Source organism: Bos taurus, chromosome 8, assembly GCF_002263795.3.
Source record: "Bos taurus isolate L1 Dominette 01449 registration number 42190680 breed Hereford chromosome 8, ARS-UCD2.0, whole genome shotgun sequence".
Lineage (NCBI taxonomy): Eukaryota > Metazoa > Chordata > Mammalia > Artiodactyla > Bovidae > Bos > Bos taurus.
Window position 1 is genome coordinate 1,397,886 of NC_037335.1, and position 25,798 is coordinate 1,423,683.

The window sequence follows — 25,798 nt, forward strand, 5'->3', positions numbered from 1 at the left end:
GCTGGGAGGGATTGGGGGCAGGAGGAGAAGGGGACGACAGAGGATGAGATGGCTGGATGGCATCACCAACTCAATGGACATGAGTTTGGGTGAACTCTGGGAGCTGGTGATGGATAGGGAGGCCTGGCCTGCTGAAATTCATGGGGTCGCAAAGAGTTGGGACACGACTTAGCGACTGAACTGAACTGAGATGCATGCATGTGATTCTTTTAAACAGAGAGGTAAATTAGAATAGTGTGCTATTCCCAGAAACAGGACATTTCCATAGAGTTCTTTTATGTATTAATGCTAAGTATACTGCTTCCTACTGAATCTATTTCTTTTCACTCTTGAGAGGAGATAAATTTTAAAAGAATGTGTAACTAACAGCACAGGGTAAAGACAAGAAATGATCTGACTGTAGCCATCTATATAAGTGAATTTATTCATGTGACAATGCAGTGCCCTTGGATGTGAAATGCAGGTAACAGTAAATTATTCTGATGGCTATTGCTTGCTCTATCATTCTATGAATCTACAGATGCTTCAAGACTTCTATACCACCTACAGCAGACCATACTTAACAATAAAAACCCTCTTTCCCACTGGTACAGACATTTCTGTAATAACAGCCTATATCCACTCACTACCAACTGACTGAAGATGCCACATACCCTATTCTTTATTCCTATAGATGACATCTTTTGAAACATGCCGAAACAACTCTTTCTACTGTGTTATACTGCCACTTGCTTTTCGAGGTTAGGTTAAGAATGTAAAACTACTCATGCACAAATCATTCTCATCATTCATGACTGTAGAGAATTAAAGTACAGAATTCAGATATTCTTCTATTGAAAAAAAAAAAGGAAATTTTTGGTAAAATGATTGAGAATTGTAAGTTCTTTGTAAAAGCACCCTATTGAATATAGTGTTAATAAATAAAAGACACCAAGAGTGTACTTCAGGTTGATAATAAAAATTTAATAGTAACATCATAAAATAAACAAACATATAAAAATCAAATATTTAGTTCTGGATGTTAGAAATAATATACATAATAAATTCAGCAGAGTACTGATAGTGCTGCAAGATAAGATTTTATGGTTCAAATTACATATTATGTCAATCAGACTGTTTTGTTCTCAGGGTTTCCAATATGCTGCTTTTATTACAAAAAGCATCTGAACTTCAGACATCTCTAATGATGTATTACCTGGCATACTGCCACTGAAGCTGTGTGACCACTGTCTTAATGATCTAACTAAATCTCCTCATAATGTAATTAAAAGAGGTGAACATTTCCCCACTTTGGAATACTAGTTACCAAAACTGTCACAGTGTTAAAGTAAAAATGATTCCTTTCTCCTTTTGCATTTCAATTAAAAAGCACATGCATGAGAGAAAGTTGAAAACAAAAAGGGCAACTTTATGCTATACGCTAGGTCAGTGCTCAAGTCCACAGACTAAGTTTAAAGGTAAACTTCCTGGTTCTGGTCCTTAAGTAAAAATGGAACTAATGAGCCAACTTCGTAATTATCAGGAAATACATGTTAGCTATTCTTTCATAATCAAATCTTTCAATGATTTCTAAGACTCTTTTGGTATCCTGTTTTGGTTGAGCTAGTTCAGGAGACACACTGGTTGAAAAAGGATTGAGAAGACATGTTTTAAGGTTGGACGGTCCATCTTTGAAAAATAAAGATTTAAATATAGCCCTTGAAAAGGTTATTTAACCCAGAATTGCTGGACATGACAAGTAGACAGAAAAAAAGAGTTATGTTTAAATGCATAAATAAAAAACTGTTGGTAGGTTTTTCAAAACAGAAGTAATTCTCCCAACTCAAAGACATCTGCTGAAAGTCGAAGTTACTCTGCTACATGATTCATCTTCTTCAAAGCCATTGAGTCAAGTCAGAATCACTGTGTCTTAAAACTTTGGTTGGATGACTTACATATTCTGTAAGAAGTAACTGTAACTCAACAAACAAAATAGATATAAAACTAGAATCTTAATTGAAAAATGGCATGTTTCTCCATCATTTTCATATAGTCAGCATGCCCATCTGAAATCTAATATTTCATTTGTAAACACTGCTACATTTCCCACTGAAGCTTGTTATTCTGATGAACCAAAATTTAAATGCTTTCATTCAGTTGATAGTTAATGAAAGTTCTGAGGATTATTCATCATTATCTGTAGAAAAAGGAAAAAAATTTAACTCACTCGCTGAAAATCAAGCTCTATGTATTTACTTGGTAAAAAAGTCATTATTTGGTCACGCTAAAGAAAAACAGCCTTAATGTATGGAATTTTTATTATAATATCACACACTCCTTATAAAACATGCAAACAATATAATAAAGAATTAAGTGGGAAGCAAAAATCATCTATAAGCCAAAGACAACCAAGGCTAATAATTTTATATAAAACTTTCCAGACTGCTTTACTATGCATACGCAAATACGCTTAAAAAAATTAAACAATGCAGTTGTGAGACACAACTTTTTGCCTTTAAAACATGTAATGGATGGAAAGATGGATAAATAAGGGATAAAGGAAGATTATAAAATGCTAATGGCAGAATCTAGGTGGTGGACATATGTGAGGTAACTGTAAAACTGTTTCAATGTTTTCGTATCATAAAAATTTTACAATAAAGCATTGAAAAAGAATAAATTATGGGTAAGTTCCATGACAGTTTCAATGGCTGTGTAGTATTTTTTGGATATAGTGTATTTAAATTAACCATTTATGTTTAAAGACATTGTGGTTATCTCCAGTTTTTCATTAGCCTAAAAAACACTAAGGAATAAATTAAACAGACTGCTTAATTTAACCTGAAGGATGAAGAGTCTGAATATGAACAGAACTAGTTTGATACTCTCCACAGATTCACTCAAATGCAATCATTTTTCTGGCCTCATGCCATTAACTTCCATATGCCATATGGAAAGGGCCCCACGAGATCCAAATATTGTAAAAGTTACTGAGCATGCTTTCAGTCTATTATAGGACTGTTTCATAAAATGGAGTTCATGATCTCAAATAAGTCAAGAATATACAAGTGTCAGATAATGTTTATATTTTCATTTTGATAAAAAATAATTATTTATATATAGAAAAAAACCACATGTTCCATAACAGTAATTCACAATGGACAGACATTTTCAAAGACTAAGACGAGTTTTTCACTGAGGTCTACGGACTTAGATTCTTGGAGTCTGAAAAAGTATTTTCCTTTTTAGAGGACTTCACATGTTACTTCAGTTGGAGGAACACTATCATAGTTTGCTCTTTTCAAGAATCACTGGACATTTTTCCTTGTTTCAATTCCAGGAAACACTGTCCTCTGAGTAACTGACACATTTTGTCTCAAGTAATTAATTAGGCTAATTAATTAGGTTTCCTGCTTTGCCACCAAGATCAGCACCAAACTGGTGCTGATTATTATTTTCCCAAATTGTAGAGATTCTTTGACTATGAGTTCGTGTTCCTACTTCAACTTGGCTTAATATTATATTGCTTGCACTCATTTGCCTAATATGTTGACTTTTCCAAACACTTGTTTTTAACTTAATTTCATCTTCTCTATGTATGTATGTGTATATATGTATATATATGTATGTATACACAGTGTACTATATATAATGTAGTCAAACCTTTTTTGGCTGAACAAGATAGAATATAAATAAATCTTATGAAAATTTCTATGGCCAAATTAAGCATCAACATTTTAAATCCTCAACTTCTGTCTACAAATCATACCTTTAAAGTAACAATATTAATTTTGAAAAATATTTTTAGAAATGAATTCTTGTCCAAAATGGGCTTCCCTTGTGGCTCAGCTGGTAAAGAATCTGCCCGCAATGCAGGAAACCTGGGTTTGATCCCTGGGTTAGGAAGATTCCCTGGAGAAGGGAAAGGCTTCCCACTGTATAGTACATGGGGTCGTAAAGAGTTGGACATGACTGAGCTACTTTCACTTTCACTTTCTTGTTCAAAATATTCAGAATCAGTTTTTAAACTCACTATAAAAGTTAGGTTCATTATTGCATGGTAAGATACTTAAAACAAAAAGATCACATATTATTTATCTTGATTACCTACTTTATTTACTAAACTTGATTCCAAGTAACTTTAAGCTTTTCTCAAAAAAACTGAAAGCTCTCAGAATGGATGTGTATCAAGAAAGACAATCAAAAGAATATGGTATATAAGATGTCAGGGAATTTATGAAAGAGAAGTTTCAAGATATTTTGTGTAATGAAGTATCTTCATTAGAATAAGTCTGTATCTCTGCTTCGAAGACAGTAAATATTTATTTGGATAAGTACGTTCTTGTATTTTTTCCCCAAAGTGGTATTATTGTCCACTGACTTCTTTTTTTTAATAAAGAAGAGATCCCTTAAATTTCCATTGACAGGTTCCATAGCAATCACTGTTCGTATAAAACATGATTCTGTTTGTGCCTGTCTATCTGTGATAATTCTTAACTACTACATAATCAGGCACACAAGTAGCATGAACTATTTATTATAAAGGAAGTTGGTTTACATTCAATTGGTTCCTTGCCACTAATGGCCTGAACGTCTCCCTGGCAGTTACTCTGTGGGCTTTTGAAGAAAAGTAATGAAAATGCAGTGGGTTTTAAAGCTGTAAGACTACTTACTGTACCTGAAAGATTTTCTAGTTTTGATTTAACAATAACCATTGGAATTTTAACAAGACTTTTACCTCCATTAAAGTAATTCAAGAAAGATTTTTTGCTGAGCTTATAGTCAATGTAAATAAGTCTACATAATTATAAAGTCTCTCCCAAAATAAAATACTCTTGAATTCCGATTTTAGCAAACTTAATTTTTCATGAGTCCAAATACCACATATTTCAATAAAATCCTACCTCTGAAATATGTCATCTGAGCACTCCTCTGAACATGCAGTCCAGGTTCTCACCTCCTCATGCCCAAATACCTCTACCATTTCCATCAAGTGCTCCTTCCCATCTCGCTGCAGCTGGCAACACATGGCACCATGGCCAGACTTCTCACCACAAAGTGCTTCTTCCAATACATTGTCCTTTCACTTCTAAATCCTTCACTGGTTTCATCCATGTGTCTTAAACATGTCACACTGTCTCATCACAAAGACTAATTTTCCACAGGAAGCTCCTAGTATGGTCAGTCTATCCTAACACAGTAATCGCTGTTTTGTTCTTTTCCCCACAAGTCACATTCTCTACGTCTCTTTTCATTTCTCCCGATCCAACCTCCCTTCTCTAGCCCCTATTGCACAGAAAACATTTCAGGATGAGCATTTTATGTATGGCTTTACACCTTCTTTCCTATGTCTTTTTCCTAAGGAAATGGTACACAACATGTAAGTAGACCATGCCCTTCACTGGCCACAAAAATGAAGTGCCAGGCACCCAGGAGCCTCCATAAACACTCTAAAACATCATCACAGTGGAAGAGATGGGAAGTCATGCTCCATCTGATAGCAAATGAAACTAATTTGAGACAAAATAAATCACTTCCTGTTACATGACCAGCTTGTCATAGAATCGGGACTATAACTCTGGTCTCTAGATTCAATGCTTAGTGCTCTGCCATGACCAAGTGAATGAGAAAAAATATTCTTTAATAACTTTTAATAAAGTCAACACATTCTGAGTGATTCTACAAGTAAATATTTTTGAAATATAAAGACGGTTTACACTCAAATCATGATAGATGAACTGCAGTTACTGTCAACAGAAGACATTACATTTGGTACTATTTAGGAGAAATTTTACATATGTGTCTAAAAATTTAATTCCACCTCCTTGATAAGAAAGTATTCTAATTTCCAGAGCTGTCCAAAAAGGAGGCTTTTTAAAAATCTCAATTCAAACGTTACTTGCAAATTATTGACTTAAAAAACAAGCCAATAAAAGTTTATCCCAGAATCCAAGTAACTGTATCCTTATACAGTTAATTGCTTAAAAGTACTAGATATTAATATAATTCCAATACATATTTCACAAAATACATGTGATATAATCTAATCAGTTTACATTTGTCATTTCATTTTTTGCACATTTATTTAAAATATAAAGATATGAGGAAATCTTACCTTCTTGATAGGCTCCATCTGCCATGACTAAATGAAGAATCTTGGCATAAAGATGCTGATGTTCATTTCCCAAAATATTCTGAACTATTGTTGAACAAATCTCAATATTTTCATCTTCATCTTCATGAACAGCCTATACCAAATTTCCAAATATAAATATTTGAATGTTAACCTTCTCTAATTGGAGGCTTTATTATTTCTAGTAAGTCTACTGATCAATAAAAATCACTGCCATTTCACTACTAATTCAAACACAGAAGATTTCAAAATTACACTAAATGTTTTAGCTGACATTTTACTTGCCTTTATTTTTTCATAAACCTCAAAGAACTTTTCGAAGCCTATTTCCTGTTCCAGGTGAAGCCTCAGTTCCTCTAAATGATTAAAGACACTATCGTATTCACATTCACTAGTTATCTCCCCATCACTGTTATCTAAAAAACATAAATAAAAAGAAGACATTTCATGATTTAAAAGACTGAATAAAATAATTCTTGCCATGACTGATTCTACTCCCGTGATTGGGATAGACTACTTGTACTTTCAATATAAAGTTTCTGTCACTATAATACTTGTCGTGTATATAGTTAACCAACATATGTATATATAAATGTCTTAATAACAATGATACTTTAGAAATGTTTTCTTTCACAGACATTAGCAGTAAATCAGATTAAGAATAAAAACATTCTAAGAGATGTCAGCTACTTGAGTTTTTAAAAAAAGGAAAAAGCATACCCATATATTCTATACTGAGGCAACTAATCCTAACTACTATTTTTAAAAACTTGATATTAAATATGGGGCAAAACATGAAAGAGCATGCAGATGACCTAAGATACATATCATAAAACTTGGAAGACATCTAAAAAGGATTATAAGTGCTTTATAAGTTTTATCTCATGTACATGCTCAACCAAAGTAATCTGAAAAATTATAATAAAAGAAAACTTAATACAATATTATTCCTTTTCACATTATCTCTTCTTCTCAAATAAATCACTGTTTAAATACACAATTTTTCAGTGCATCTTAGGGTCAATGATATGAATAAGGAATGTTTTCAAATCAAAAACAAAGTATCAAGGCTTTAAAAACTGCGTTTAGTTTAATCCTGCTGGTTGAGCACTATATGTGGAAGCCCTTTGTAAAACACAAACAGCTAAGAAAATTAAGTTACCATTTTTATTACCGGGAAAATAAATCAAGAAGTGAAGGATAACAGGATAAAAATGCTTCAAAAAAGCATTTCCATACTTTGTTGTTGTTATTGTTTAGTCACTAACTCATGTCCAGTTCTTTGCAACCCCATGGACTATAATAGCCCACCAGGCTCCTCTGTCAATGGGGTTTCCCAGGCAAGAATACTGGAGTGGGTTACCATTTCCTTCTCCAGGGGATCTTCCTGACCCAGGGCTGGAACCCACGTCTCCTCCACTGGCAGGTGGGTTCCTTACCACTGAGCCATATTTTAGTGGAAAAGAAATGGAGCAACGATGCATGCACACTGTGAGAAAGACAGTGAACAAAAGTCAGGGATGCAGAGCAGAGTCAGCCTTATTCAAGGCTGGAAGTGGCTCATGTCAGAGGTCAGAGAGAGACACTCTGTTCGACGTCAGGGCCACCACGCACCCGAGTGCCACTCCTCATTGAGGGCGCTCTCGCTGCTGGGGTTGTCGTCCTCCTCGCCCGCGTCCGTGCCGTTGGCGGCCTGCTCGGCGTCATCACTGGTCTTCAAGCCCGACTCCTCCTCTTCGCTGTAGTCCTCCCCTGGCTGCTCCTGGAGCAGCTGCTCCATGGAGGCTTGGAGCTCCTGTAAGTCTGTGTCAGCCTCTTCAAACACACTGTAATTTAAAAACTACAATATCACCAAAACTTTTCTTTATTCTGAAATTCTACTTCAATTCAATATGCACACACTCCTTTCCACTTAAAATACTCGTGATCTGGAAAACACCTATTAGTAGTATTTAACAAAGGAAATAAGTATTCACACAACTGATAAATAAAGTATACAACACATGTTCTGGAATACATAAGCCAAAAGATGGCTTATATAAAGCTGTCCTGATTCATCAAAGAGAATCATGTAACTATCAACATTATTAATTCCTTAAGTTTTAAAAAATGTTTCAACATTTAAGGGCCAGACTAAATATTCTATTTTCATATAGTTTTAAAGGTTAGCAAAATCTTGGTGTGGATGTATGACAGCTATGCACCAACCTCACTGGGGTGGAGGTGAGAGGGTCGTGCCCTCTTTTACTTTCATTCAATTACAAATGTGGAAATGAACTGATTTACACAAGTAATACCGTACATTCATATAATGCCTTAATTTCTAAAGCAGTTTATCCTATTATTTAAATTTTATCCACACAAAACTCACTTTAGAAACATGAGAACTATTAATCAAGGTGCTCAAGTGACTTGTCAAAGCCAGACTGTCAATAAAAGACAAATACGAGACTTAGTGCTAGGCCTTCTGCTCACTTCTTCAAGATCCCAGAAGCACTCAGCAGCTCCATTCCTGAGGAGCTGCTCTCTCTCCTTGAGGCGAGCAAATGGAAAAACCTGTAGATTAAGAGTTAATTCGAGTACTAGATGCATGAATTCCTCTGAAAGAAGAGGGACCCATATTGAGGATTTCAACTTGCAGAAAAGCAATATTAAACAGAACACAAGACTGATGAAAGCCTTTCTTAAAGTTTAGACTCTAATGAAATAAACAAGTATTTACTGAAGAACTAAAATAATATTATTATGAGACCTTATACAAAACTTTCATTAATAGAAAAATAATTTTTAATGCAGAAATATCTTTATTTTGTACTTATGTGTACAAACACCTATACTTTGACATTGCAGCAGCTACAGAAAAGCAAATGTCATGATCTCATCAGAATGAGGAAGAGAGAGAGTGTCTAATCTTTTGGATCACCCTTCTCAGAGCATTTAGCTTAGCATTTCATTATCATACTAACATATCACGCAAATCTGCTAGGTACCACTGCAGTCCAAGGGACTCTCAAGAGTCAATTCTTCGGTACTCAGCTTTCTTTATGGTCCAACTCTCACACCCATACATGACTACTGGAAAAACCATAGCTTTGACTAGACAGACCTTTGTTTGCAAAGTAATGCCTCTGCTTTTTAATATGCTGACTAGGTGGGCCTTAGAAAGCATCACTATGAACAAAGCTAGTGGAGGTGATGGAATTCCAGTTGAGCTATTTCAAATCCTGAAAGATGATGCTGTGAAAGTGCTGCACTCAATATGCCAGCAAATTTGGAAAACTCAGCAGTGGCCACAGGACTGGAAAAGGTCAGTTTTCATTCCAATCCCAAAGAAAGGCAATGCCAAAGAATGCTCAAACTACTGCACAATTGCACTCATCTCACACGCTAGTAAAGTAATGCTCAAAATTCTCCAAGCCAGGCTTCAGCAATACATGAACCGTGAACTTCCAGATGTTCAAGCTGGTTTTAGAAAAGGCAGAGGAACCAGAGATCAAATTGCCAACATCCTCTGGATCATCAAAAAAGCAAGACAGTTCCAGAAAAACATCTGTTCTGCTTTAAAAAGCTTTCTGCTTTTTAAAAGCCTTTGACTATGTGGATCACAATAAACTGTGGAAAATTCTTCCAGAGATGGGAATACCAGACCACCTGACCTGCCTCTTAAGAAACCTATACGCAGGTCAGGAAGCAACAGTTAGAACTGGACATGGAACAACAGACTGGTTCCAAATAGGAAAAGGAGTACGTCAAGGCTGTATATTGTCACCCTGCTTATTTAACTTATATGCAGAGTACATCATGAGAAACACTGGGCTGGAGGAAGCACAAGCTGGAATCAAGATTGCTGGGAGAAATATCAATAACCTCAGATTTGCAGATGACACCACCCTTATGGCACAAAGTGAAAAGGAGCTGAAGAGCCTCTTGATGAAGGTGAAAGAGGAGAGTGAAAAAGTTGGCTTAAAGCTAAACATTCGGAAAACTAAGATCATGGCATCTGGTCCCATCACTTCATGGGAAATAGATGGGGAAACAGTAGAAACAGTGTCAGACTTTGTTTTCTTGGGCTCCAAAATCACTGAAGATGGTGACTGCAGCCATGAAATTAAAAGACGCTTACTCCTTGGAAGGAAAGCTATGACCAACTTAGATAGCATATTCAAAAGCAGAGACACTGCTCTGCCAACAAAGTTCCGTCTAGTCAAGGCTATGGTTTTTCCAGTGGTCATGTATGGATGTGAGAGTTGGACTGTGAAGAAGGCTGAGTGCCGAAGAATTGATGCTTTTGAACTGGGGTGTTAGAGAAGACTCTTGAGAGTCCCTTGGACTGCTAGGAGATCCAACCAGTCCATTCTAAAGGAGATCAGCCCTGGGTGTTCTTTGGAAGGAATGATGCTAAAGCTGCAACTCCAGTACTTTGGCCACCTCATGCGAAGAGTTGACTCACTGGAAAAGACTCTGATGCTGGGAGGGATTGGGGGCAGGAGGAGAAGGGGATGACAGAGGATGAGATGGCTGGATGGCATCACTGACTCTATGGACGTGAGTCTGAGTGAACTCCCAGACTTGGTGATGGACAGGGAGGCCTGGCGTGCTGCGATTCATGGGGTCGCAAAAAGTCGGACACAACTGAGCGACTGAACTGAACTAGGTTGGTCACAGCTTTTCTTCCAAGGAGCAAGTATTTTTTCATTTCATGGCTGCAGTCATCATCTGCAGTGATTTTGGAGCCCAGGAAAATAAAGTTTGTCACTGTTTCCACTGTTTCCCCATCTATTTCCCATGAAGTGATGGGACCGGATGCCATGATCTTCGTTTTTTGAATGTTGAATTTTAAGCCAACTTTTCCCTTTTAATAAGAAGATTAAGATCTTTTATGATATGAGCACTGAAAAAACTGTCTTGGGGACTTTAAAATCTGGTCCTGAATTTTCGTTTTAGTAGATTTTTTGGATAAATGACCATATAAAGTTTGGATCAAGAAATATGTTTCCCAAAGAAAAATGTCAAGTGAAATTTCCCTATATATATGGAGTAACTTTCTTGGAAAAAACTTAGTTTTCAAATTTTCAAAATAATATTAAAAGCTTCGAACTTTGAAAATAAAATTATCAACCAGTAATTAAAAGAATATCCGCAAATAAGCTATAGCTACTCAGATAGAAATTGATTACTTACAAAAATTTTTTGGAAAAATACTGTTACCCAGGATTTTGTCAACCACAGAGGTGCTGAAATGTTGCCCTGTTCTCCAACTGGCTTAAAAATACAACATAAAGTGCTTAATGAGCAACCATAGCCAAGCAGAAGCAAAGATAAAAAGGTGACTTTTCTTCCAAATTTTGAGGGTACCAGCTAAAATCTACAGAACTCTATATGAAAAAAAGTCAACTTTTGTTTTTTGCTTGCTATGTTGCATGGCTTGTGGGATCTTAGTTTCCAACCAGGGATTAAACCTGGGCCCCTGGCAGTAAAAACATGGAGTACTAACCACTGGACCACCAAGGAATTCAAAAGTCAACCTTGAAAGATAAAGTCTGGTTAGAAATTTAAAAACTAACAGGGAAGCCTTAAGAAAAACAAAAACAGAAAACAAAATGCATCAGATACAGTGGTCTTGGCTCAAGAATTATAGGGAGAAAAATTGTGAGACTGATACCAAGCTTTCAATCAGATCAAAACATACATTCTTTCTATGGAAAGGCAGAGGTAAAAAGGAGAAACTGAAATTCCATGGGATCACAAAGAGTCGGACACGACTGAGTGACTGAACTGAACTGGCCTGAAATTTCAAAAGATCAAAAAATAAATAATAAAAACAGTAACATTTGGCAACCTACTTTCCTGATGACTTGAATACACTTCTCAATTTCTCTGGTTTTATTTCCCCAAAAGGTCAGCAGCATGTGTCAGATGCTGAGCAGGCTGACCGGCATCAGGGGAGGTGAAGGGTGTTACTGTCTAAGCACTGCCAGTTCCTGCCGCTTTTAGAAGTGTTGGTTAAATTTTCCTCCAGGCTTAAGTAAGATTCATCAGGAATCAATAAGGAGGGAATTTTGTGAAAGCAATTAAGTTACATGTAGAACTCACATGGGAGTATGTGTGTGTGTATGCACACACACACACACACACACACACACCCCTATTCCACCTGCTAACTCCCCACTGCTGTGGATTGGAGTCACACCCAGCAGAGATGTGTGGACCGAGCTTTCTGGCATCTCCCTGGGGAAGAGCAGTGAGCGCTTTCCAGTTTCCCACTGCAGTCCCTGCACCATGTGGCCTCACACTACAAACAGTCATCACCTTATTGACATTCACTCAGTGAAGCACCAGCCATGTCAAGCATTGTGATGGGTGCTCAGGGGCCAATAACACAGAGAACTTCCTGGTAGTCCAGTGGCTAAGAATCCACTACCAGTGCAGGTGACATGGGTTCAATCCCTGGTCCAGGAAGATCCCATATGCTGTGAAGCAACGAAGCCCATGAGTCACAACTAATGAAACCATGTCCCTAGAGGCCATTTCCATAATAAGAGAAGCCACTAAAATGAGAAGTACTCACACCTCAATGAAGAGTAGCCCCTGCTTGCTACAACTAGAGAAAGCCCACGTGCAGCAACAAAGACCCAGCAAAGGCAAAAATTAATTAATAAAATTAAAATTAATAATTAAAATTAATAAATAAAAAATAAAACTAAAAAGAATAAAAATGGCAGAGAATACAATGGTGACCATGTCCTTACATTCCTCAAGTGAAGTTAAGCTACAGTATTTAGAGGCAGACACACATAACAAAGTTTACATCACTGTACTTTAAATACGTTGTAAAAAGTTAAAGGAGTAGTGAAAGGTCAGCTACAGATCATGCTTGAAAAGTGTGGCGGAGTCACCCTGTCTAGAACATGTGTACACTCAGAAATCCTGTTAGAGTTGGTATCTAAAGGCAATTGTGCTCACATGTCCTCAGAGTCCGACGGCCCTTCCTTAACATGCTCATCTTCCATTTCAAGATTGTCCTGACGTCCATCTCCCACAGTGGGGACATCCATCAGTGTTCTGAACAGTTTGGAGAGGTCTGGAAGTGAACATGTCCGCAACATCTGAAAAAAAGCAACAGATTTCTTATTAGGAGTGAGACAGTAAGAAAATTAAAATGAGAGGAAAAAATTAGAAAACTGGAGCTAGTAATAATTTTGTTATATATATATGTATCAACCACCCGTTTAGAGCTAAAAGCTTCTCAGTCTAGGCTGAGAATCTACTTCTCTTAAACTTTAGACCAGTATTTTATCAAAGATGAAACTAAGCCTGTGAGTGAGTTCTGCTTGGGTTTCTCTGAGAAGTGGCCTTTACAAGTCACAGAGGGTCTTTATCTGGGGAGCACACGTGGAGTGGAGCTGGAGCTGGGTCAGGACTTTCTCACTCACTGCTCTCCATCCCTCTGCCATGGCATGTCTGCTGATTCTTCCTTTCACTTTCTGAAAAGTACACTGTCCAAGATGCTCTGTGTGCTTTTGTCCAAACTGGCTAAGCACCATCCCACACAAACTGGTTACCCTTTCTATTACTTTATCTTACTGGTCAACACTGATTAAATCAGAGGCCTTCAATTAGAGCAAAGAAATTCCCACTATTGCCTCCCTGAGCAATGGACTGAGAGTGGTAGGTACCCTTCCCACCAGAAAAGACGGCTGGAAAGACAGGCACTTGATGTTCACGCTGAGAAGCACCAGGAGCAACGAGGTGAAGAGGAACTGAGCACACTGAGATGAGAAAGAACAGCACAGTGGAGGTACTTAAAATGTGAATTAGTGCTGCACACAGCCAGAATAATAGGAATAGCCCCTGTCCAGCACTCTCAACAATCAGAGTGAAGGACAGACAGGGCTATGATACACACATCTAGAGAAGTCAGTCTCAGGGCTGGGTCAACCCTACAGGAATCTGTAAGACCTGAAACATGACTGTTAAGGCCCAGATAAGATTCAAACACCAGATGGGAGACTGTGCAGAACACACAATGTTAACTGAGTAAGAAAAGGTATGTACTTGGCCAAATCTACTGGTACAAACTGCTTTTGATAATAAAAAAGAATAGATTTCTATTATTTGAAGATAATTTACATATTACAGCACACAAGAGGAAAAAAATGGTTATATGGTACAAGATGGTACAGATACATACTGCCTGGTTAAAGTATTTAACAATGGTACTGTCAGCAGAATTTACACTTGACTTCTTTGTTCTTCTAATGGTTTGAGCCACGTATATTAGAAACCCAGAGGCTGCAAAACATGCAGCCAGTAACAGTTTACCCAGATACATGCTGATCAATAAAAACAAACAGCATATATGCATTATATATTTAAATACAAGGGGACCACACAAAGGGATACAGTATTTTTTTAGCTGAAATAAATTTTAGCCCTGGTAAAATCACCTCAATTCTAGTTTCCTTCATTAAAATAAACTTCATTAAATAAACTTCATAGCCCAACACAAAATAACAGAATTAAAAGAAATTTCAAGAGGTATGTACCTCTCGGAACAGGTTTACACACTCATCAATCCAACAATTCCTATAGGTCCTGTATTTAAAATCCTAATATTCACAGTCTTTTCTGACAGACTATCAATGTTTCAGGTAGGATATTCATCTTCATTCATCTTCATACAGAAGAATTTTATATAAGAACACTTTCAGTTCTGTAATTCTGAGTCTACTAGATCTTTTTCATACTGTTTCAATAATATTCTATAGTTCTGACATTCACAGAAAGAAATCCTCCTGAAAATAGCTACTAATCCAGAACATGCTGCCTGAAATCTTACTTCATTTCTAGTTAGACTAATTTTTTCCACAATTTTTTGTAGCATAATTTATGCAGCAAACATTTGGTACCATTATAAATCCTCTCAGATTGTGAGAAGATCTCATCTTTATGGAAAGCAAAGTTTTAGAAAACCTCAAAACATTTTTAAAAATGCAGTTCTTTTAGATTTCTCAACCTTTGTTCTATTTTTTCTTGACAATGAAGACAACCATGTAAAAAGTGAATGAATTAAGTGCTAGCTGCACTAATTAGAACTTCACATGAAATGCTACTTAATTCTATCAACTCAGTTTTTCATCTATAGTATTTTTCATATAAAATTATGTATTATTCTCCAACTATACTACAAAACTGTTCATGATAAGCACATTTGTTTAATGTCTACCTATTGCAATTCAACTATAACACTAAACCCTCAAAATAGCTTCTACAAATATTTGCTCACTTCAACCCATAAACAAGGCTAAAAACGGAATTAAAACATCAAAACATCATGAACACTTAACAAAAGCAAAAATTATGGACATTATCTAAGAACTGATAGTTTAGCAAATCAAAAGAAGACATTTAAGGCACTTGTGCTCTTTGTGAACTGTACGTTAATACTTCCCCTGATTCTGTATTTGCTGTACCAAGGCAAGAAATTCTCAAGTTTTTATAGAAATCAGTCTTCCACTCTACTCCCCATTTGAGAAAGTATCAGTGGAACACATCTGGTCTCTCTCAAGCCCTTATTCACTATCCCATTAGATAAGGAAGGTCTAGTGGGAAGGACCGGAGAAGGCGACGGCACCCCACTCCAGTACTCTTGCCTGGAAAATCCCATGAGCCTGGTAGGCTGCAGTCCATGGGGTCGCTAAGATTCGGACATGACTGAGCGACTTCACTTTCCCTTTTCACTTTCATGCATTGGAGAAGGAAATGGCAACCCACTCCAGTGTTCTTTCCTGGAGAATCCCAGGGACGGGGAGCCTGGTGGGCTGCCATCTATGGGGTCGCACAGAGTCGGACACGACTGAAGCAAGTTAGCAGTGGGAAGGACAAGCAGGTTTTCCACTGGGCAACCTAGTGTCTATCCTTATGTACCTCCGATTGTGAGAAGATCTCATCTTTCAACTACTTTTTCCTGACTCATTACAAATTTACCTTCAATAATCATTTATGTGTTACACTTTCAATTCTACTGATACTCTGTCACAACTGTCTTATGAAAGCCGCCACTTTATATATGGTGTTTCCTATCAAAAACAATGCAGCCAAGAAGACAGTCTAAGTCTAGATCTAGTGGAAATGCTCCTTCAAAGTAAAAGTAAAATTAAAATGTTTTAAAATAAAAGTTGAAAAAAAAAAATAAAATAAAATAAAAGTTGAAAAAAATTCATTACCAACAGGGCTTCCTAAGAGGCGTTAATGAATTTTTTAAAGTGATAGAAAAATAAAAAAAAGTGTGTATGTGCTCAGTCGCTCCGCTGTGTCTGACGCTTTGAAACCCCATGGACTGTAGCCCGCCAGACTCCTTTGTTCATGGGATTTCCCAGGCAAGAATACTGGAGTGGGTTGCCATTTCCTCCTCCACGGGATTCTCCTGACCCATGTATTGAACCCAAATATCTTCAAATTCTACAGTAAGTGATGAAGAATGGTTAACATGTAAATATAAAAGACTTCCTGTCATAATTTTTACTTTCTCTAAAAGATAATGAATACTTAAAGCAAAAATATAGAAATGTATTATGGAATTTATCATACATGAAGAAATAAAATACATCACAATTCCACAAAGGACAGGCAAGAGAGTGGAAATGGAAATGTACTGTTGTAAGGTTCTGATGCTATAAATGAAGTGGCATAATATTATTTGAATAGAGACCGTGATAATCTAAAGATGTATACTGAAAACTGAGAAGTCTACCAAAAGCAAACAGTAGAGATAAAACACTAAAAAAACTCAATCAAAAAGGGAGAATAAAAGCAAAAAAGGAACCAAAAAGAAATGAGACAAATAGAAAACAAATAGCAAAATGATAACTTTAATTCAATCATATTGATAATGTCAAAAATTACATTAAATATAAATGACCCAACCACTTTGATTAAATGACTGTCATATGGTTAATAAGCAAGACTCAACTACATGACAAGTACAAAAAATCTATATGAAATAAGTCTGATAAAAGGAAAGGATGTAGGGACTTCCATCATGGTCCGGTGATTAGGAATTCACCTGCCAATGCAAGGAACACAGGTTCGATTCCGGTCTGGGTGGATTCCACATGATGCAGAACAACTAAGCCTGTGTGTCACAATTACTGAAGCCTGCCTGCCAGGAGCCCGTGCTGTGCAACAAGAGAGGCCACTGTAATAAGAAGTCTACGAACTGCAAGGAAGAGTGTCCCCACTCACCACATCTAGGGAAAGCCTGTGTGTACCAACAAAGGCCAGATCACCCAATAAGTAAATAAATAACCTTACACAAAAATAAAATTAAAAAATAAAGGATGTAAAAATCTGTTCCTTGTAAACACTAAGCATAAGGAAGCTAGAATGACTATATATTAAAACCAGGAGGCAAAGTGTATTTCAGAACAAAGGGGTAGGTCTAGGGATAGAGTGAGTCATTTCATAATCATAAAGGGGTCAATTTATTAAGAAGGTATTATTAGTTTATATTCAATTGACTGGAAATTTCAACAGTGCTTTCCCAGTAATTGATAAACAAGCAGAAAGAGAAGAAAGGATATAGAAGACTTGAATCACACTATCCCACAGAGAGACTTCCTAACAATAAATATATCAATTCATCCAGAAAACAGAACAAAACTAAATTCTTACTCACTCAATAACAGAGCTTCAAAATACATAGAGCAAAAGCTGACAGAACTGAAAGAAGAAACACATGATTATACTAGTTAAAAATTTCAATATTCTATTCTCAGCAACTAAGAGTTAATGTGAAAGTATTAAAGATCAAAAAAAAAAATCAGTAAAGACAAAGAAAGCATGAACACCAACACTGGACTTAATTCTTGACATTGACAGAACAATTCACCCAACGACAGAAGAATCTACACCCTCTTAAGGAGATCTGTTAGTAACAGTCAAGGAAAGGAAACTGGAGAGTGACACAAGATATGCCAGAAGGCAACAGATAAAATAATTATAAAAGAAGAGTATATTTCAACTGTTTAAAGAAAAGAGCATAGGAGATCTGCTGGTAAGGGATGATCTTGGCAGCAGCAGCTTCAAAGGAGGAGTGGCTCACGGCCACACTATGATGTACTGGGAAACGAGGGAGGGGAAAAAGCAAAGACACAACAAAAAGCTGTGGGGTGTGAGCTGAGGGGGATGTGAGCTCATGGAAGTTTACCGTTCACGACGGGAACCATCAGAGTGTGGGTGTGGATGGAATGGCCCATCTCAGAGAAAGAAGTTCACGACACAGGCCAGAGAAGAAAAAAGAGACAGCTTCCTCGAGAGGCTGAGGAAGGTTAGGCTCCAAAGATTAAGAAGAATTTCCTTTAATAGAAAAAAGGACAAGCACAGAATGACTTAACATTGAAAAAAAAGAACTTTGGGGAATTTCCTGGCGGTCCAGAGGTTAAGGTTCCCTGATGCCCCTGAAGTGGGGCCCAGATTCTACCCCTGATCAGGGAACTAAGATTTCACATGCGACATGTCAGGGTCAAAAAGTAAAAAATAAATAGATAAAAAGAAAAACACCGTCAATATTATAGTTTATCAAAGAAAACTAATAAATGTGAAATGCTATCAAATGGGTAGTTTTCCATCTGAGGAGCATACTTGCCTTTGGGTTGTTTGCATCAAATAGACCCGTTGAAAGTCCAATCAGCAAGGAATTCTGTTTTTTATTCCTTGGTGGTGAATCAGAGTGAGATCGAAGTGGAAAGGATTCTTCTGGTGAACAGAGAACTGACTGAACCTGAGAAACTGCTTTCAGATGCTCAGAATAAACCACTTTATGGAAAAATGGTTCTGGTTGCATAGATTTATCTATATCGCGCTTAGAGGGTGGAGAATCATCCACTCCAGGTTCTGTGGAATAAAGGAAAGATTACATGAACAGTCTATACAATACTCAGCTTTCTAAGTGATAATGAAAAAGTTCAGTATTTAACATGAATTATAGGCAAGAAACTCCATGTCTATCAGAAAACCAAAATCAAAATATATATGTGATTTCACTACCTTACAAATAATCTTCAACCCCAGGGTACGTTTAATTTGTTAAATACTTCCGTTATATCAGAAGTTAGAAAATGTAGACACAAATCCAAAGACACGTGAGAAAATACTGTTTAAACACTCATACTTAATAGTTCCAGTTCAACTTCATTTCTATAGGTAAGATATTAAAAAACTGTACTTCTTATATTTTAATTAATACTATTAGAAATAAAACCACTTATTTAATGTCCTCAGATAATGGCTTAGCTTTGACAAGCAATTCTTTTTGTTTTGAACATTAAGTAAGATAACTGATCAAAAGGTTTTATTGCCCACATTGACAAACAATACAGGCTTACAAATGCAGAGTACAGCAACCATACAAAAGATTGAAATTCTGCCATGTGCAGCTAAATAGATGGATTAAGACAATATAATGCTTAGTGAAATAAGTCAGACAGAGAAAGATTAATACTGTATATCATTATATGTGGAATCCAAAAAATAATACCAATGAATCTATATACAAAATAGAAACAGACTCACAGACATGGAAAACAAACATGTATAAACCAAAAGGGAGACGGATGTGGAGAGACAAATTAGGAGTATGGGATTAATCATTATTAATTATAATAATTATATAACTATTGTAATAACTATATAGTTATTAATATAGTGATGTATTTTATCAATCATCAATAATAATTATTATTTATTTTGTATTCTGCACAAAATAAATAACCAAAAAGAACCTACTGTCTAGCACAGGAACAATTCCCAGTATCTTGTAATAACCTATAATGGAATCTAACCTGCAAATTAAAAAAATGAATCACTAGGCTATGCACCTGAAGCTAATACAGTATTATAAATCAACTATACCCCAAAAATGTAATAAAAAATAAATACAGAGTCCAGTGCACTATGCCTATAACGTTTTTTAAGTGATTAAGGTGAATGGTAAGCAATGCTCTCTATTAACATACAGTCCAAACAGAACAGGTATGCTAACAACCTTTGAGAAAGTAATCAGGCCAATGCTGTGATGCTCACCTACATGAACCTCACTAAGGTGATCCACACTGCTCGGGGCTTTATCTTCAGAAAGTTCATTTTGCTGAATGGTGATCCTATCTTCCAATCTGCCATAGATAGATAGACCAGTTACAAAAGCAAAATTTACCTGAAATAAAGATACTCTCAAACACAGACAAGTAGAGCACAGGTCACTAGTGTCCTGTGATCCCACTTTCAAATATTCTTCTCACAGTTACAGTGGCCCTCACAAACACATCCTACCCTGCAGTCGTTCAAACCTCCACCAGTCAGGCTCATTCACGACACCAGCCTCAACATTCTCACCACAATGGTTCCCAGAGTGAAGCCTCTAGATGCCAGTAACACATGAGAACTTGTCTGAAATGCAAATTCTCAGGCCTTGCCCTAGCCCTGTGTGTCAGGAGCTTTGAGGGATACAGCTGAGCAAGCTGTATCCCTTTACACCAAAAAGTATCCCATTATAGCAAAATGTTGTAATGATTAAGAACTACCACTTTAATCAAAATGCCTCATAATAGCAGAAAACAGAACACAATTATAACATACTGCTGCTGCTGCTGCTAAGTCACTTCAGTCATGTCCGACTCTGTGTGACCCCAAAAACGGCAGCCCACCAGGCTCCCCCATCCCTGGGATTCTCCAGGCAAGAACACTGGAGTGGGCTGCAATTTCCTTCTCCAATGCGTAAAAGTACCATGCAATATCTTGCAACTATTTAAAGGACGAAGTACAGATCTGTATAACCGGATATGCATCAAGGGTCAAGGTATATTATTAAGTAAGTAAAGTAATTTTCAGACCAAATGATATAAAATGGTATTAGATTTGAAACAATGCTGCTCAGCACAGTAAAATAAAAAGAGTTTGTACACAAATGTTTTAACTCTTAAAGGGAGTGAACTGATTTATGTAAAGAATTCACAATTTTTCTCTCAATAAATGTTGGGAACTAAATTCATGTACTATTTGTTAACAAAATTATAAAGACGAGAAGAGTATATTCCAAAAGGTACCAGTAATTTATTTCTGGGCTTTTGGTTATAGTTCAGTTTAGTTGCTAAGGCATGTTCGACTCTTTGTAACCCCATGGACTGCAGCACATTAGGCTTGCCTGTCCTTCAGCATCTTCCAGAGTTTGCTCAAACTCATGTCCACTGAGTTGGTGATGCCATCCAAACATCTCATCCTCTGTCACCCCCTTCTATTCCTGCCCTCAAACTTTCCCAGCATCAGAGTCTTTTCCAATGAGTTAGTTCTTTGCATCAGGTGGCCAAAATATTGGGAGTTCCAGCTTCAGCATCAGTCCTTCCAATGAATATTCAGGACTGATTTCTTTTAGGATTGACTAGGTTGGTCTCTTTGCAGTCCAAGGGACTCTCAAGAGTCTTCTCCATCACCACAGTTCAAAAGCATCAATTCTTCAGCACTCAGCTTTCTTTATGGTCCAACTCTCACATACATATATGACTACTGGAAAAACAACAGTTTTGACTAAGCAGAACTTTGTTGGCAAAGCAATGTCTCTGCTTTTTAATATGCTGTCTAGGTTGGTCATAGCTTTGCTTCAAAGGAGCAAGTGTCTTTTAATTTCATGGCTGCAGTCACTATCTGCAGTGATTTTAGAGCCAAGTCCCTCACTGTTTCCACTGTTTCCCCATCTATTTGCCATGAAGTGGTGGGACCAGATGCCAAGATCTTAGTTTTCTGAATGCTGAGTTTTAAGCCAGCCTTTTCACTCTCCTCTTTCCCTTTAATCAAGAGGCTCTTTAGTTCCTCTTCATTTTCTGCCGTAAGGGTGGTGTCATCTGCGTATCTGAGGTTATTGATATTTCTCCTGGAAAACTTGATTCCACCTTGTGCTTCATCCAGCCCAGCATTTTGCATGATGTACTATCAGATCAGATCAGATTAGATCAGTCGCTCAGTCGTGTCCGACTCTTTGCGACCCCATGAATCGCAGCACGCCAGGCCTCCCTGTCCATCACCATCTCCCGGAGTTCACTCAGACTCACGTCCATCGAGTCAGTGATGCCATCCAGCCATCTCATCCTCTGTCGTCCCCTTCTCCTCCTGCCCCCAATCCCTCCCAGCATCAGAGTCTTTTCCAATGAGTCAACTCTTCACATGAGGTGGCCAAAGTACTGGAATTTCAGCTTAAGCATCATTCCTTCCAAAGAAATCCCAGGGCTGATTTCCTTCAGAATGGACTGGCTGGATCTCCTTGCAGTCCAAGGGACTCTCAAGAGTCTTCTCCAACACCCCAGTTCAAAAGCATCAATTCTTCGGTGCTCAGCCTTCTTCACAGTCCAACTCTCACATCCATACATGACCACAGGAAAAACCATAGCCTTGACTAGACGAACCTTTGTTGGCAAAGTAATGTCTCTGCTTTTGAATATGCTATCTAGGTTGGTCATAACTTTCCTTCCAAGGAGTAAGCGTCTTTTAATTTCATGGCTGCAGTCACCATCTGTAGTGATTTTGAAGCCCAGAAATATAAAGTCTGACACTGTTTCCACTGTTTCCCCATCTATTTCCCAAGAAGTGGTGGGACCAGATGCCATGATCTTAGTTTTCTGAATGTTGAGCTTTAAGCCAACTTTTTCACTCTCCTCTTTCACTTTTATCAAGAGGCTTTTCAGTTCCTCTTCACTTTCTGCCATAAGGGTGGTGTCATCTGCATATCTGAGGTTATTGATATTTCTCCCGGCAATCTTGATTCCAGCTTGTGTTTCTTCCAGTCCAGCGTTTCTCATGATGTACTCTGCATATAAGTTAAACAAACAGGGTGACAATATACAGCCTTGGCGTACTCCTTTTCCTATTTGGAACCAGTCTGTTGTTCCATGTCCAGTTCTAACTGTTGCTTCCTGACCTGCATATAGGTTTCTCAAGAGGCAGGTCAGGTGGTCTGGTATTCCCATCTCTTTCAGAATTTTCCACAGTTTATTGTGATCCACACAGTCAAAGGCTTTGGCATAATCAATAAAGCAGAAACAGATGTTTTTCTGGAACTCTCTTGCCTTTTCTATGATCCAGCGGATGTTGGCAATCTGATCTCTGGTTCCTCTGCCTTTTCTAAAACCAGCTTGAACATCAGGAAGTTCACGGTTCACATATTGCTGAAGCCTGGCTTGGAGAATTTTGAACATTACTTTACTAGCGTGTGAGATGAGTGCAATTGTGTGGTAGTTTGAGTATTCTTTGGCATTGCCTTTCTTTGGGATTGGAAAACTGACCTTTTGCAGTCCTGTGGCCACTGCTGAGTTTTCCAAATTTGCTGGCATATTGAGTGCAGCACTTTCACAGCATCATCTTTCAGGATTTGAAATAGCTCAACTGGAATTCCATCACCTCCACTAGCTTTGTTCGTATTGAGGCTTTCTAAAGCCCACTTAACTTCACATTCCAGGATGTCTGGCTCTAGGTCAGTGATCATACCATCGTGATTATCTGGGTCGTGAAGATCTTTTTTGTACAGTTTTTCTGTGTATTCTTGCCATCTCTTCTTAATATCTTCTGCTTCTGTTAGGTCCAAATCATTTCTGTCCTTTATTGAGCCCATCTTTGCATGAAATGTTCCTTTGGTATCTCTGATTTTCTTGAAGAGATCCCTAGTCTTTCCCATTCTGTTGTTTTCCTCTATTTCTTTGCATTGATCACTGAAGAAGGCTTTCTTATCTCTTCTTGCTGTTCTTTGGAACTCTGCGTTCAGACGCTTATATCTTTCCTTTTCTCCTTTGCTTTTTGCTTCTCTTCTTTTCACAGCTATTTGTAAGGCCTCCCCAGACAGCCATTTTGCTTTTTTGCATTTCTTTTCTATGGGAATCGTCTTGATCCCTGTCTCCTGTACAATGTCACGAACCTCATATAAGTTAAATAAGCAGGGTGACAATATACAGCCTTTCCTTTCCCAATTTTGAACCAGTCCGTTGTTCTATGTCCAGTTCTAACTGTTGCTTCTTTACTTGCATATAGATTTCTCAGGAGGCAGGTCAGGTGGTCTGGTATTCCCATCTCTTTAAGAATTTTCCATAGTTTGTTGTGATCCACAGAGTCAAAGGCTCTGGCGTACAGCAGAAGTAGATGTTTTTCTGGAATTCTCTTGCTTTTGCTATGATCCAACAGATGTTGACAATTTGATCTCTGGTTCCTCTGCCTTTTCTAAATCCAGTTGAAGTTCTCAGTTCATGTACTGTTGAAGCCTTGCTTGGAGAATCTTCAGCTTTACTTTGCTAGCATGTAAAATGAGTGCAATTCCGTGGTAGTTTGAACATTCTTTGGCATTGCCTTTCTTTGGGATTGGAATGAAAACTGACCTTCTCCAGTCCTGTGGCCACTGCTGAGCCTTCCAGATGTGCTGGCATATTGACTGCGGCACTTTAACAGCACCATCTTTTAGGTTTTGAAATAGCTCAGCTGGTATTCCGTCACCTTCACTAGCTTTGTTCGTAGTGATGCTTTCTAAGGCCCACTTGACTTTGCATTCCGGGATGTTTGGCTCTAGGTGAGTGATAACACCATGTGGTTATCTGGGTCATTAAGACCTTTTTTTGTACAGTTCTGTGTATTCTTGCCACCTCTTCTTAATATCTTCTGCTTCTGTTAGGTCCATACCACTTCTGTCCTTTACTCTGTCCATCTTTGCATGAAATGTTCCCTTGGTATCTCAAATTTTCTTTAAGAGACTCCTAGCCTTTTCCATTTTATTGTTTTCCTCTATTTTTTTGCATTCATCACTTAGAAAGGCTTTCTTCTCTCTCCTTACTTCTCTTTGTAACTCTGCATTTAGATGGGTATATCTGTCCTTTTCTCCTTTTCCTTTTGCTTTTCTTCTTTTCTCAGCTACTTGTAAAGTCTCCTCAGACAGCCATTTTGCCTTTTGCATTTCTTTTTCTTGGGATGGCTTTTCTTTTTTTGATTATAAGGCAATTTTAATTTTGCTAGTACTTTTTCTGCTGCTGAGTCACTTCAGTTCAGTTGCTCAGTCGTGTCCGACTCTTTGCGACCCCATGAATCACAGCATGCCAGGCCTCTCTGTCCTTCACTAACTCCCGGAGTTCACTCAAACTCATGTCCATCAAGTTGGTGATGCCATCCAGCCATCTCATCCTCTATTGTCCCCTTCTCCTCCCAACTCTTTGGAACCCCATGGACTGTAGCCTGCAAGACTCCTCTATTCATGGGATTCTCCAGGCAAGAATACTGGAATAGGTTGCTATTTCCTCCTCCAGGAGATCTTCCCAATCCAGAGATCAAATCCACATCTTTTATGTCTCTTGCATTGGCAGGCTGGTTCTTTACTACTAGCACCACCTGGGAAGCCCCATAAATGTGAACTCATTTAGTTCATTTCAAATTTAAATAATTTTTTACTTTTCCAGTTTTAAATTCTGAGTAACTCTTATTTTTATTTTAAAAAGTTATTTATTTTTAATCATACAAGTAATATATTTTTTCATTCAAAATGTAATGCTTGATTCCTCAGAAAGGGAAACATAAAATATCATTTGCTACAGCAATTCCACTCTGGATATATACTCAAAAGAACTCAATAAAGATGTGCAAAGACTTGTACACAATGTTTACAGAAGCACC

At 37.6% G+C, this 25,798-nt stretch overlaps 1 protein-coding gene across 6 annotated transcripts in view; it reads right to left on the minus strand.

Annotated features, from left to right (window-relative positions):
- Positions 1-942: 942 nt before the first annotated feature.
- The window catches only part of NEK1 (NIMA related kinase 1), a 133,166-nt gene continuing 108,310 nt past the window's right edge, over positions 943-25,798 (minus strand). For all 6 annotated transcript variants that reach the window (XM_024996038.2, XM_010807676.3, XM_024996039.2 and 3 more), the window contains 7 exons: positions 20,195-20,283; positions 18,759-19,006; positions 13,076-13,218; positions 7,727-7,938; positions 6,398-6,528; positions 6,095-6,227; positions 943-2,176 (listed from right to left, as the gene is read on the minus strand). In XM_024996038.2, the coding sequence (XP_024851806.1) occupies positions 2,163-2,176; positions 6,095-6,227; positions 6,398-6,528; positions 7,727-7,938; positions 13,076-13,218; positions 18,759-19,006; positions 20,195-20,283 (970 nt within the window). In that variant the 3' untranslated portion in view covers positions 943-2,162. The remainder of the gene's footprint in view (positions 2,177-6,094; positions 6,228-6,397; positions 6,529-7,726; positions 7,939-13,075; positions 13,219-18,758; positions 19,007-20,194; positions 20,284-25,798) is intronic.